We start from the raw sequence: 14,812 nt of genomic DNA on the forward strand, positions 1-14,812 counted from the left end.
GCAGAATTGGACGGTATTAGAGCTAGAATGACAGTGTATTGCAGTGGGAAAGCCACTTTTGGAATCAGATAGACTTGGGTTTGAATCCCTGGTTTACCACTTACCAGTTGTGATCATTAACCACTCCAACTTGGCTTCCAGTTTGTTTTGTTTTTGTTTTTTCAATGGAAATAATAATCACCTCATCAGGTTATTGGGAGATTTCAGTGAGATAATTCTGTATTCAATTGTATGATCTCTTAGGATACTGCAGAATTATTCTTTGAAGATGTACGTTTGCCAGCGCGTGCCCTACTTGGAGAAGAGAATAAAGGCTTCTATTACCTCATGCAAGAGCTTCCACAGGTCAGAAGTATTAAAGAGTCCGTCTTTTGATTAGATAATGGACTGGAATAGAATAATATAGAACTATATAAATCCATGCATACAAAACTTGTGATATAGCCAGTCATTTGAGTATAACTTGAAGTTGTAAAAAAAAATATATGACTTTTTTAGGCTGGACATGTGAATAACTGAACTCAGGGATATCCAATCAAAGCTTATAAGTGAATCAGGAAAATAAGATTTTCAGTTCTATGATTCCTTCTTGGAATGATTTTAGTGTCTTAACTACAAATCAAGAATTTTTAGCTCTTTGTAACGAAATATCAGCCAAAATATTTACCAGGTTTTTTTTTGGGGGGGGGTTGTTCTTTTTTAATAATACCTGGGAATCAAAGAAAGCTGTTAAGTTCAGACTAAAAAGTTTTAGCCAAATAGGGTCAGCCCTCACTTCCGTGTTTTTTGGAGTGTCAGCATAAGAGGATGCATCTGTCTGGTGACAATCACAGCATGCACTAAACATGAAATGGGACAAGGACTAGGGTCACTGGCACAGAATAGAATATGAAAATCACCAGCAAGATGGAATTAAACTGACTATGGCTGCTTTGCACTAATTCAACCTATGCCCTTTAAAAATGTTGATTTCCTCAGGTATATTAGATGTGTGGTATGCAGAGATCAATAAATAAAAATCGACAACTTTGGAATTTCTTTTCCCATAGATGAGTAAAGAGAAGAGGAAAATAAATTACTTATATACCTATATAAAGACAGTCATTCATAAAAATAAAATTTTTTTTAGAGACATATATGTATCAAAATAGTCTTAGAAATCTCAGGGGGAGTCTTTTCTTATAAAGAGTTAAGAAATAATCTTTAGGAGTTTTATAAAGATTATGCAATTTATTTTCATTGAAATCATGTGAAAATCACTTGTGTAATTAGAATAATGTTCAAGACCTAATTTTGGGGTTATAGGAAAGGCTACTGATTGCTGAGTTGGCAGTTTCAGCCAGTGAATTCATGTTTGAAGAAACCAGGAACTACGTTAAACAAAGAAAAGCTTTTGGGAAAACAATCGCACATATACAGGTAAGCTTGTCATTAGTATTAGATAGTATCAGTTTACTCATCTGAGATGGGTCTAGGCTAAACATGAATATGGAGTAATTTTCATACAGGTGGTATCGACTGAAAAAATATGCACAACTTAAAAGTTGAGAATTGTGTTTTATTTGGTGCACAGCACTAAGCATGTAAGCACGAAATACAGCCTCTCAGATAGCTCTGAGGGACAGTTCCAAAGCGGTAAGGGAGGAGCCAGGGTACATAGGAGTCTTGCAACAGAAACCAGGTGGTCGGAACATCAAAAGATCACTGTTAATTAAAGAAAACCAGGCTTCTCAAAGTAATGAACTTATCACTTTTCTATGTATGGGAAGATCCAAGAGTCTGTGCTCATTGAAATGACTCCTCTGATATGCACCTTAACTATCTAGGGCCAGTATCCTGCTTTTCTCCATCCTGACTCCCCTCAGGGTGCACATTTGGGGGCTGCTGCAGTGGCTGCTGGCTTGATGGCTGCAACATCCATTGTTTATCTATGTGGCAGGCAACATTTTTCATCCACGGTGACATTAGAATCCATGGAAGTGGATGAGATCACTTAGGGAGAGAGTAGAGATTAAGACAAAAGAGATCCTAGGACAGAGTCCTGAGAAAAAAATTACAAGATTTAAAGGTAGGATAGGAAACTAAGAGCCTACAAAGAAAACTGAGACAGCTAGAAAGGAGAAAGCAAATCGGGCAAGTATTGTTGTAGTAGCCAAGAGAAAAGAGGATTTCAAGTGGATGGAAGCTACTTAGAGGGAAAATGAGATGAAGGTCAAAGAGTGCCCATTGGACATAATGATATGGAGGTTATTTCATAAGAGCCATTAATGGACTGGTGTGGTGCCAGACCCCAGTGAGTAGAGCAGTGAATGGAGATGAGGAAGTCAAGATACTGATGAGTGGCAACTCTTTCCTGAGTTTGGCTGTGAAGTAGCTGAGAGAAAGGATGGTAACTAGAAGGCAAGAAGAGGAGGGTGAGGAGGGAGGGAGGGAAATATCTGGAGATCAAGTGAAATATTTGGAGATTATTAATTTTTGTTATTATTATTAGGATGAGAATGCTAGAGCATATTTTAATACCTAGACAAAGGATTTAGTAAAGAGGGAAAGATTGTAGGTATGGAGAGCATAATTAACTGCATATGATCTTTGAGACAGTGTGAAGGTGTGGATGCCAAAGTTTCAATACATGGAAAGATAGGCCTTCCCATCCTGACAGGAGAGGAGTTTCCTCCACTGAAACAGGAAGGAAGGAGGAAAGGATGAGCAAGAGTTCAGCTCCGTTGGTAGAAAATTGCAAAAGCTCTCTTCCAGAGACTTCCGTATCTTTCCTTATCAATAGGGAAGAAAGAGATGTGAGTGAATGGGGCATGGAGGTAAGGAAGGTTTGAAATACCTTCTTCAGAGTGAGAGACTGAACTAACTAGAGACACTTACAGTAAGCTTCCTGGCAGTATTGAGGACCCAAATCAGGTTAGTGATCGTGCACTTATAGCGGAATCTCCTGCTTTTTTGTGTATTAGCTTTACTAAAAGGGTTTTGCTCCCCAGGTTCAAGCACAGAGAAGGTGGATGATTGTGTTTAAACTTCCTGGGTTTTGCCAAGAAGTTTAAGTTATTTGCAGAAGAACTCAGTATATGGTAGCCATAATCACTAAAATATCAATCAAATTTTAGACCCTCTAGTCTCTCCTTAAAATGAAGGAACAGCTTTTAAGTAATGCAGTCATCAAAAAAACTGGAGTTGGAAGTCTAATTGAAAATTTCTAAGTGGAATGTCTTGGCTGAAAGGTGTTGTGAAGGGAAAGGGAAAGATGAAATACTTTGTTAACTTTTTAGGACAGCATTATAGAAGTTAAGTTCAGGTGTGGTTTAAATCCTAGTACAGCTACTTAAGTCTCTGTGGTCTATGCAAGTTGTATTATCTCTCTCAGAAGTACTTTCTTATTGTTAAGATGTGAGTAATATGAGTAGCTACCTCATAGAGTTGTTATGAAGATTAGGTGAGACAATACGCTTCTAATAAAGTGCTTAGAATATTGCCTGGCAAAGCGAGCTTTCATTAAAGTTAGCTATTACAGTTGACCCTTAAACAACACAGGTTTGAACTGCACAGGTCCATTTACATGTGGATTTTTTTCAATAAATACATTGGAAAAACTTTTGGAGATTTGTGGCAACTTAAAATGTGCAGACGAACTGTATAGCCTAGAAATATCGAAAAAATTAAGAATAAAGGTATGGCACGAATGCATAAAATATGTGTAGATACTAGTCAATTTTATCATTTACTACCATAAAATATACAGAAATTTATTGTGAAAAGTTAAATTTATCAAAACTTATGCACACAAACACTTATAAATCATGCAGTACAGCTGATTGCACTAGGCTACCATAAAGCAATCATATTTCTGTTTCTTTGTTATCGATGCATGAATCTTCTTACCGATAAATTACATTTCTTTTTCATGTAATTTTTTCATTTTGAGAAATGTTGATATACATGATTTGTTTCACTGAGCAAGTATGTATTGATTGCCTTCTGAAGGTTGTGTGTTCAAATGTAATTTGATAGGCATGACTCTGGAAATACACATTATAACCTCCTAGCAACACAAAGAGAGTGATACTACTTGGTATCACTCTGACTTTCCCAACTGTATCCGAAGTGGAATTAATGTCATTTGCTTCTCAAAATGTTTATTAAAATACTCATGCCTTTAGCCCTATTCTGGATACTATAAAAAGTGAACCAAACAGACATATTTTTCCATCCCCTTGGTAATCTACACTTCCTGCGTTTATGAACTTCATATAAAATCACAACAAAAATGACTATAATATTACCGAGATTGCTTGTATAGCTCAGAACATTAAATGTTATTTGACATTTAACCATGAAAAAAAACTAGAAAATCGGTATAATATTTACACATAGGAGGAAAAGTTTCTTCCAAAATATTTATTTATTTAATAATATATATGTGTATATATGTATTTTGATAGCAAAAAGAAAATAAATATTCTTAATCCTTTTCAAAGCAAGTGCCATTTTATTGCTGCCTTCTTTCAAAGGTAGTTTACTAAAATTTCACTAGGTGGCAGTAGCATTCTGCTTCCACACGTATCTATAGCATTGGCGGGAGCCGTATTGTTTTCCCAGTAAATATGTGGTTCTGAGATTTCTGAGATATTTCTTCTAATCTTCTTTTTTATATAAATAAGTATCTTTGAATAATATTTTCATATTCAATCTAGATATGTATTCAGAGAAGATGAATAACCAATAAGTGCTTATACCTCCTGCTACAGAGCTGGATATACAATGGTTCCAGTATTAAATTGAAATAGGAGACCTTTAAATGTTATATATTATATTTGGCAAAATCTCATTTTTATGACCATATAACGATTCAGTTTCCTTTCTCTTTGATATTCTTGAATTTTGAGCCTTTCTGACCACTTGCATGCGTTTCACGAAATTTATTTTCTTCTTTTTAAAATTTTTTTTAGTAGATCTTGAGTTTTTAACTTAATTGTGATGCTATGTATTTATTTATTTATTTATTTGTGGCTGCATTGGGTCTTCATTGCTGTGCGTGGGCTTTCTCTAGTTGTAGCGAGCGGGGGCTACTCTTCATTGCGGTGTGCGGGCTTCTCGTGGTGGTGGCTTCTCTTACTGCGGAGCACGGACTCTAGGCACGCGGGCTTCAGCAGTTGCGGCTAGCGGGCTCTAGAGCGCAAGCTCAGTAGTTGTGGTGCGTGGGCTCTAGAGCGCAGGCTCAGTAGCTGTGGGCCACGGGCTTAGTTGCTCCGCGGCGTGTGGGGTCTTCCCGGACAGGGGATCAAACCTGTGTCCCCTGTATTGGGAGGCAGATTCTTAACCACTGCACCACCAGGGAAGTCCCTAAAATTTACTTTCTTTTTAGAATGGAGACCTACCATACTTAAGTTGCGATAGTTACAGGATTTTCATGTTGTCTCATCCATACTCTCCATAGCTGCTGTCAAGTCTCATGATTTTCTATGGAATGGACAATACAATAGTAAAATTCAGATATTAAATAATGATAATGTCTGTCATTGATTGATGTTCCCTATATGCCAGGCACTGTGCCACATGGATTGTCTTTTTTTTCTTCGCAACTCCATATAATAAATATTATATTTATCCTTATTTTACAGATAAGGATATTGAGGCATGAAGAGGTTAAATAACATGCACAAGATTAAAAAAGTATTTGAACTCTGGAACCTACACTCTTAATGCATTCACTAGTTTTACTACCCAGAAATCTAAGGTAGATAGACTTTTTCTGTTCTCACCTCTTTCACCCATGGGCAATGAAGTGAAAGTTCAGTGTTCTTTTCTAACACAAGCTTTAGTTATTTCTTGTGTGGTATGTGCTCTTGATTCTAAGGGGACAAAGTATTAGGGAAAAAATAGGAGAGGCAACAAATAACATTTCTTCTTTACATTTCTCCAAAAAGGGAATATTTCGTTCTTAGACCTTGAGTGTGGGGTTAATTAACTATAAAATCAGGTAGCAAACCTAAGTTGTTGTAGTTTATACTTGAGTTGTAATATATTAGAGTACACCTAATGGTGATGTTTAAATGGAATACTGGGCTCAATAACTTCTCCAAGGGGTCTTCCAATTCCATGATTCTAAGAACTGTGTTATTCAGAACTCTTAAAGAGATGCCATCTGATCCACTTTGCAACTTTAGGGGAACTTTTTTAAATAAAATGCTAGCTGCAGTATTATCTATGAGTGACTATTAATGAATGTTAAAAAATATTGCTGTGAGCATGCTGATCATTCACCAAAAGCACCTGCTAATAATGTGTGGTACAATTATTACCTACCATTCATTAGAGAACAATTTCTGAAAGCATGATGCAGTGTTTGCAGTGAAGAGCAAAGACTAAATCTGTTTGGTAACACCCAACTCAATGCCAAGAGTATGTAAGTATTTTATCTCTTATCCCCCCGAGAGTAACTTATGCACTCTTGCTGGCATTAATTCTGTCAAACCTGTTGACCTGAATGCACTGAAGCAAGAATTTTCTAAATGAGCCCATTCTGGTCTGAAATTTAACTTCAGCTTCTAGAAGCTCCTAGCATTTCCATAGAAACACCTCTCTTATGAGATAATTGGGCTTAGAGATCTTGAATCTCTCATATTGTAAATAGTAATTTCTCAAATGTGCCATCGCAGGGTGGGGAGGCGGTGTGCAGTAGTATCTTGAGAATTGTCAGATTCCCCCTTATGTTCCAAATGAAGTGTCATGGGCAGTGTCATTGACCTACACCAAGAGTAAGCCAAGACCTCAGTTTCAGGGATTTTCATGGAATATGTTAGTCATCTGTGTTCAATATATGGAAGGGTATTCCCCTGCTTTTTCATTTCCTGTTATCTTCAGATTCTTCTGTGAGTACACTTGGATGTGTGGGGTGGGGGTGGGAAAATTTGTGCTGATTAAAGGTTAGAGATTTGGCCTCATTAAATAGAAATGGATAGAAAGGGAGGTAGAAAAAGTAAGAGAAAGTATGAGAGAGGAAGAAAGTTTTGGTAAACCTGGCATGTTCTAAATTAGAGGCCAGGATACAAGAGGTGGAAAAGTGTGGTGCCAGCCTCCCCACTGCTTGGCTTTAGAATCATTAGATGCCAGTCACATTGTCTATTTCTAGAACAGGATGGAGTAAGCCCATGGGAAAGGCAGTCAGTTTGGGTTTTCCATCAGCGTAGTAGTTATGTTCATACACATATGAGGAGTCTGTCCCTCAGAGCTCCTTCTCCAGCTGACAACACCCTGGTCTTGCCTGGTCCTGGGTCGTCTTATACTCCTTTTCTACTCTTTTCCAGAAATGGTAAGAACCCAAACTGTCTCCACTACAATGATGCTTTTAAGGGTTTGGTTTTGTGGTTTGAGATTGCTGTAACAAGTAGCAAAGGCAGGTCAACATCCTCTGAATATCTGGTCCAGGAAGCCTTCTTCTGAGAATGCAATCATGGCTTTGGACTTGCCATTACGTACGTTGGGTGCGTTCATAATTTCTAGTTTGAGTTTCACTGTGCCACCAAGTTAGTGCCACTGTCATTAACTTCCATGCCTTTTATTAGCCACAGTGAAGGTCTCACTCATAAATTCCAAGCAGAATGATCAAAACTCTGTTCCTATCTGAATTTCCACAAGGAAGATAGAGCCAGCTGACCATAGCTGAGCCTTGAACTTGAGCTCAAGTAGAACAGGGTGTATTTTTGGAGGTTACCCAAAGTGGAAAGCCAGTAGTATTTCAAATTCAAGCCGGTTTCCTGAAGGTGGTTCAAGAGTTGGTGCCAAAGAGACCACATGAAAACTCAGAGTTCAAGGTGTGAGAGCCAAGAGTCAGGAATGCAAGAAAATTTGATTGAAGTTAGAGCAATCAAGAACAATTGAGGATGGTCTAGATAGAATGATTTCCAAGAATACTATTGGTTGTCTGTGGCCAGCAGGAGGAGGTATATGTGTATGTTATCGCTGACAATTCCAGACCATTCAGTTCAAGTTAGAGACTGTGCAAGCTATTGAAAGAGATAAGAGGGAGGGCAGGGAAAGGTGGAAGAGGTTGGGGGGTACTGGACTTTGATGTCATGAGTGTTCTAATTCTGTTATTCTCCCATTGAATTCTACAGATCTAGATTAAATACTTTGCAATATAAAATAATAATGTCTAATAAATATTTTTGATGTTGTCCCTCCAGCTTGTTATTTTATTACTTTACTCCCAGACAAAAAAGCAGAAAATGTGTATACTTAATTTCATTAATAGAGAAAAATTCTTCATGGATTTAGATTCTGGACAAAAATAGGTGTTTTCAACAGCTGTACCTAAAGGACTGTACCTCAAGATGGTGTTCACCCATTAAAGTCATGCTGTTTTTCAAAAAGTTCCCTAGATGGTCTAAATTTTTTAACCTAAAACATGAAATGTTATTTATCTATTTATCTACTTTTGCATCTTATCTTTTAGTACAAGTTTTCTTAGCAATGAAATATAGTGGGTTTTTAATTTGAGCTGTTTAGTTAACATATGCCTCTTTTTGGAGAAAAAAAACAGTAATTCCACTTTTGTTTTGCTCTAAAGATATTTTACTGTATAATTTTTGATATGCTAAGTGACTCAAAATATGCTCTTCTCCTATGCTCATCTTTTCCTTTCATTTCCTTTAAACTCAAGACAGTGCAGCATAAGCTAGCAGAATTAAAAACACACATTTGTGTAACCAGAGCTTTTGTGGACAGCTGTCTCCAGCTGCATGAAACGAAACGTCTGGACTCTGCCACTGCTTCCATGGCGAAATATTGGTATGCATGCTATGGTAATTAAAATGTGGTGTTTGCACAGATTGTTATGGAATTCCTCCAACTTGACACTCAGCCTTGAGGGTCTTAAAGGAAGAAGGCTAAGTAAATGAAAACTAGCAATAAGAACCACCTTTTTAAAAAATGCTGAAGGGCCCCATTAAACATATAAATTTATAATGTGCTAAAACTTACTCAAGTTGGTTTTTAACTTTTAGCTTGCCATTGAAAGTAAAATATTAAGAGACTAAAATAGGATGACTGATTAGTTCATTCAAATAGTAGTTTAATCTCAAATTATCTGAAGAGTGGCAGTATAGTGAGATCACAAAATTACAGTAATACTTAGAGTCCTGAGATAGAGTCCCAATTCTTTCATTAAATAACTGCAATTAAATTAAATTATTTCTGGGCCAACATTTTGATATCTGTGAAAGGAGTAGATTGGGCAGGATTTTTCTATTTAAGATGTTTTCCATATCTAAGAAAAATTTCTGAAGATTTGACTGTCCAATCAAAAGTTGTACATGCTCTGTTAAGCAAAAGGAAAAAAAAATGTAGTATAGAATGACTTTCATTTGTATTAAAGATGATTAGCAATGGTATTAAAGATGTGTTAATGAAAAAAGATCCCTATAAGGCTTTTGTGTATTTTAGGATTTAAGAACATAGTTTAAATCAAATTCTGGAAATGGGTTTTGTTTCCTGTTTTAAAAACAAACATTCTCACATCTCATTAGCCCAAAAATAACCTGGAAAAAATTCCTGTCATTATTCATTAACTTGTGTTCAGTCAGAAGTAGAATGGGGAAATATGCAGAATAGTGGTTTATGTAATGATTCCAAAATAATAAAGTTGCCAGGTTGAAAAGTCATGTGGAATTACTAGAAACTTGCACTTTTGTGGGAGACGTTTTACATTTACATTTTAGAGCAAGTTTTTTGACTAGTGGGAAAAAGAGTAAAAATATTTTAGATATTTTTGGAAAAAGAGATATTTGGATATCTGTTGGCCTTTTTGTTTTTTGAAAACACCAGGTTTATAGACATACTGGTGTTTCATATTGGAGCAGAGGGAGCAAGTAGTTTTAACCCAGCAAATATTTTACTAAAATACTCGCCAAATACAAAAATGTATAGAATTCCAAATATCATTGCCCCCTGAACCTTGTCTGTTAATCATCATATTGTTACTGTATTTCTCAGGAACATCCTGACCTGTCCTATGGCTTGAGTTAAAAATTATTTTTTATAGGAAAATGTGTCTATGCTTACCTTTTCTTTATATTTCCCACTGTTGAAAGTAAGTTGAAAAGATTTTGAACTAACTTGTATTTTATGTTAAGATGAATAAAGTTCCTACCAGCCATCTCATGGATTTTAACAATAGTTAAAATTGTTGTGATAAGATCAGAAAAGGGTATTTCTCAAGCACCTCATGTTAATATACATGTACTTCAGGAATAATAATTCCCAAATAATCTTTAATAAGTTTCCTATATGATAGTAGGTACTTTAATAGAGGTCTGCCCTCTTAGGTTTTCACTTTTACTTTCAGTTTATTTATGAAAAAACATTTTTTTCCGTTACTAAAATTCAGAATTGCAACCTTTAGGTAGGAAGTGACACATTTGAAGAAAAAAACACATATTACACAAGGCAAAAGAAAATAGGTGACTGTATAATTATTCAGTTAACTTAGATCACATAGAGAATCTGCATAAATTAGACCAAATTCAAGTTTTTACTATATTCTTTTCAGGCTTAAGGTAGCCAACACCTAATAAATAGTCTAAGCTTTCTACATTTTGTTTCTAGACTTAACAAAAACCCAGCCAGAAGTATAATTGATGAAGAAAGTATTTGTTATATGAAAATTCTCTTGAGATTTATTTCACGTGGAATTTATATCAATCTTCTCTGGTTGGCTAATATGCCTAATTTTAATTGTTTGATAAATGTAAGCATTTAAACAATCATAAATAATTTGTTTCCTGATTGTAAAACATCTCATGAAAATTCATTTCAAATGTTCCTTTTCTGCTTTTTATTTTGGTCATCTAGGGCATCTGAGTTACAGAACAGTGTAGCTTATGACTGCGTGCAGCTGCATGGAGGCTGGGGATACATGTGGGAGTACCCAATTGCAAAGTGAGTATGCCTGTTGTGTTACACTTTTCTGGGTGGTGTGAAGAGAAAGGAAAATTTCTTTAACTGTCCTTTGTCCATTGAGTACAAAGGGAAAGGAGGTGCAAAATCTTTGTATTTTTCAGCTGACTATGGAGTGTGTTCAAGTAGGTAGAAACAGCTTCATGTTATCAGCTCACCACTAGGATTTTGTCATATTTTTAAAAAGTGAAGATGTACTGCATTATACAATATACTACATATAAATGTAAATAAATATAAATATATAACATACTAAAGCTTTATTTGAATCATTGTACAGAGGGATTAATATCTCTTTTTTATTGTTGAAAAACATTTTATTATAATTGATTATGGTTAATTATTCAGGTTTTTTCTAGTTTTTTACTGTGACAATGCCGCAATAAACGCCTTCATACATTTATCTTAGGTACATGTGTGTTTGATTACAACAGGACAAAGTCCCAAAAGTAGTACTGCTAGTTCAAAAGTATGCATATTTTAAATTTTAATGCATTTCCAGATCATTTCCTCCAGTTTGAAGCAACTCGTACTCAAATGAACAAAGTCTAAGGATGACTTCTCCTCCTAAGCTATGAATGTTATTGCCCTTTAAACTTTAAGTGAATCTAATGGGTAAAAAATAGGTTACTATTCTTCCTTTAATTTACATTGACTATTAATCATTTTATTTTGTTTTATTTTATTTCATTTTACTGTAGTAAGAGCACTTAACATGAGATCTACCCTCTTCACAAAATTTTAAGTGTTCCATACAGTATTGTTAACTGTAGGCACAGTGCTGTACAGTAGGTCTCTAGAACTTATTCATCTTGCTTAACTGAAACTTTGTGCCCATTGATTAGTAACTCCCCATTTCCCCCTTCCCTTAGCCCCTGGCAGCCACCATTCCTCTTTGAGTCTATGAACTTGACTATTTTCGATACCTAATGTAGGTGGGATCATGTAGTATTTGTCTTTCTGTGACTGGCTTTATTTCACTTAGAAGAATGTCTTCAAGGTTCATCTAGGTGGTAACATATTGCAGAATTTCCTTCTGTTTAAGGTTGAATAGTATTCCATTATATGTTATACTACAGTTTCTTTATCCATTCATCTGTCCATGGACATACAGGTTGTTTCCACATCTCGGCTGTTGTGAGTAATACTGCATTGAACATGTGAGCGCTAGCATCACTTGGAGGTCTTGATTTCAATTCTTTCAAATAAATACCTAGAAGTGGGATTTCTGGATCATATGGTAGTTTTATTTCATTTTTTGATGAATTCCCATACTATTTTTCGTAGCAGCTGAGATGCACCACTTTGCATTCCCTCTAACAGTGCGCCAGTATTGCAGTTTCTCCATATCCTCGACAACACTTGTCTTTAGGCTTTTTTGTTAATAGCCATCCTGACAGGTGTGAGATGATATTTCATTGTAGTCTTGATTTGCATTTCCCTGGTGATTAGTGACATTGAGCATTTTTTCATATACCCTTTGGTCGTTTGTATGTCTTCTTTCAAATTATCACTTTTTTAAAACTAAAAAAAAAAAATAGACATTATAGAAAAATTAACCTGCATATAAAAAGGATCTAAGTTGTCATGTCTTAAAACTTTTATTGTCTATTTTGCTCTAAAAATAAATCAAAAGTATTATTTTTTTCTAAGTAGAATTTGTACTTCCTTCAACTTTAAAATAAATTAAATATAGACTTTTTATTTTATTATATATGAATATTCTTGTTATCATTTCGAAGCAGTGCCAGTTTGTCAGTAGGCAGCATCCTCTTCCATATTTCTTCCTCCATCTCCATAATTTCTTCTTTCCCTCTTCCTATAGTCTTTTGCCTCAGTAATCTCTCCATGGCATTTCTCCTCCTCATAGCAGAAGATATATTTTTCCTTTTATTTGGCAATATTTTCAGTTTATAAAATTTTCTCAGGGAAGTTTTTGCTATATAGAGAGAAGTCCAATTTAGTTTTGAATCTGAGAATGAGAATGCTATGAGCTTCCAAAAATTTCTTAAAATTTTAATCTAAATACAGAGTATCTAAAAGAGAAAAATTATCAAACTAGTATTGAAACTTACTTTCAAATTTATCATTTTGGCAAGCATAATTGAAAACATTTGATTTGCTTATAGTCCTTAATGAGGAAAATAAACATTTATTCAAGTTACATTAAAAACAGAAGCTCCAGAAGCTCCAGCAGAGAGCTTCTGTTAGGTATAATTTACTAATTTTCTGTAGCCACTGGGCAGCTCAGAAAGCTTTAATCACAGGGTGTATATAATTTATAACCTTTTATAAAAACTCAGCAACAAGTAGGGTTTTTCCTTCCTTCAGAATGTAGGCATGAAGTAGCTAAGTGATTTCCTTTTCTTTATCAATCCTTGGACTTGGATTTTGGTATATCCTTCCAGAACTACTTCAAACAGGCCTTAATCAAAAGCAGATTTTTTTTTTATCTTTGTATAGTCATGAAATCAAAGTAAACACTGAGTTATGCCAGCACAAATTAAATCATCTCTGGAATTTTTCCTGTGTGTTTTCATGTTTTATTCATAATATTAATCCACCTTATTGACAATATTCAAAATGCTAAGAAAGTAAAATAATAATGGGTGTTTATATTTTTCTACTTAACTGTGCTATTATAACTGCTGCAGGGTATGTAGACATGTCATGGCTCAGTGCTTGTCTAGTTTGGTTCGGTTCCTAAGAAAGGCATGTTAGGTGAAGAGGAGTCAACCATCTACATGGTCCAAGATTAGAGCGTAGCATAAGTCTTGGTCTCTGTTTTCTCGGAGGCAATTCCATCAGGTCAATAGCAAGCAAAAATTGTAACTTGATGGCTTATTTGAAATCCCTAGTTTCAGTTTGAGAGACTTGACATTTCCTTTCAGGAATAATAATCCCCTTGGCCAGCTTGTTGGTTTGAAGACTGTATGAATTTTTAAACTAGACTGCTATTTCTCTCCCCAAAGACATAGGGAAGGAACTTTTCATAATATAACGAGAGAAAGTAGTAAGATAATATCAAAAAAGCTAATTAGATACATTAGGCAGTATGTGGATGAAGTGTACAGACTTTGATGAGATAGAAAAAAAATCATTCTAATTGTGTTTTTATATCCTAAGATTAAGCTATGTGTGTGTTGCTGAGTCTTGGTTTCACAGATCAAAGAGGTGCTTTTTGGTTTTGTTTTATTTATTTGTTTTCTGTTTGTTTAAAAATAACCAGTCTTAAGCATGTGAGTTTACTTCAGTCTTACTCATTAGGCTTGGGCCTATGACAAGTGAGGCTTAAGTTTTGTGATTTAAAGACCTGTCTGCAGTGCTAGGAAGAGAAGCCTGAGATAGCTTCATCACTGTGGGGTTAAACATTCCTTCTGCTGCCATTCTCTGTTAATTTTAGTTGATGACTGAATTTAATTAGTAACCTATAAAAGGGCTACTGATCTCTGTCAATTACCTACTCCATTGGAACTTCTTTAATGTGAAAAAAAATATGCCCAACCTGATCCAAAAATGTCTAAAAGCATTGAGATTGCTGAAGTAGGCTGAAATGCCAGGTAAGTCCTGTAAATGAAAGTGCTAGATTTTGTGGGCAACAATGGAATCTGTTCAAAAGAAAAAATATATTTGAAAACACATATGTCTCTAGATTTCAAGCTTCATAAGAAAGCAGCTGTTGAGACTCTAAAACTCCTTTGTAATACAAGAAGTCAAATCAATAAATATTTACTGAGCGCTCACTGTAAGGTTCCGTGGTGAACGTGGACAAGGAAAAGTTCAGAATTGGTCACGTTCCTAGAGAGCTTGCACATTTAATTTGTCTCAAATTAAATTAAAAAAAAATTTA

General features: G+C 35.3%; 1 protein-coding gene across 1 annotated transcript in view; it reads left to right on the plus strand.

Annotated features, from left to right (window-relative positions):
* ACADL (acyl-CoA dehydrogenase long chain) overlaps nucleotides 1–14,812 on the plus strand; it is a 49,240-nt gene that overhangs the window by 21,512 nt on the left and 12,916 nt on the right. Inside the window, exons 7-10 of the mRNA XM_022567585.3 lie at nucleotides 244–345; nucleotides 1,306–1,419; nucleotides 8,669–8,796; nucleotides 10,858–10,944. Coding sequence (XP_022423293.1) covers nucleotides 244–345; nucleotides 1,306–1,419; nucleotides 8,669–8,796; nucleotides 10,858–10,944 — 431 coding nt within the window. The remainder of the gene's footprint in view (nucleotides 1–243; nucleotides 346–1,305; nucleotides 1,420–8,668; nucleotides 8,797–10,857; nucleotides 10,945–14,812) is intronic.

This window comes from Delphinapterus leucas, chromosome 8 (genome assembly GCF_059928025.1).
Source record: "Delphinapterus leucas isolate spDelLeu-1000000601 "Yukka" chromosome 8, BTC_Dleu_Yukka2, whole genome shotgun sequence".
Classification (NCBI taxonomy): Eukaryota; Metazoa; Chordata; class Mammalia; order Artiodactyla; family Monodontidae; genus Delphinapterus; species Delphinapterus leucas.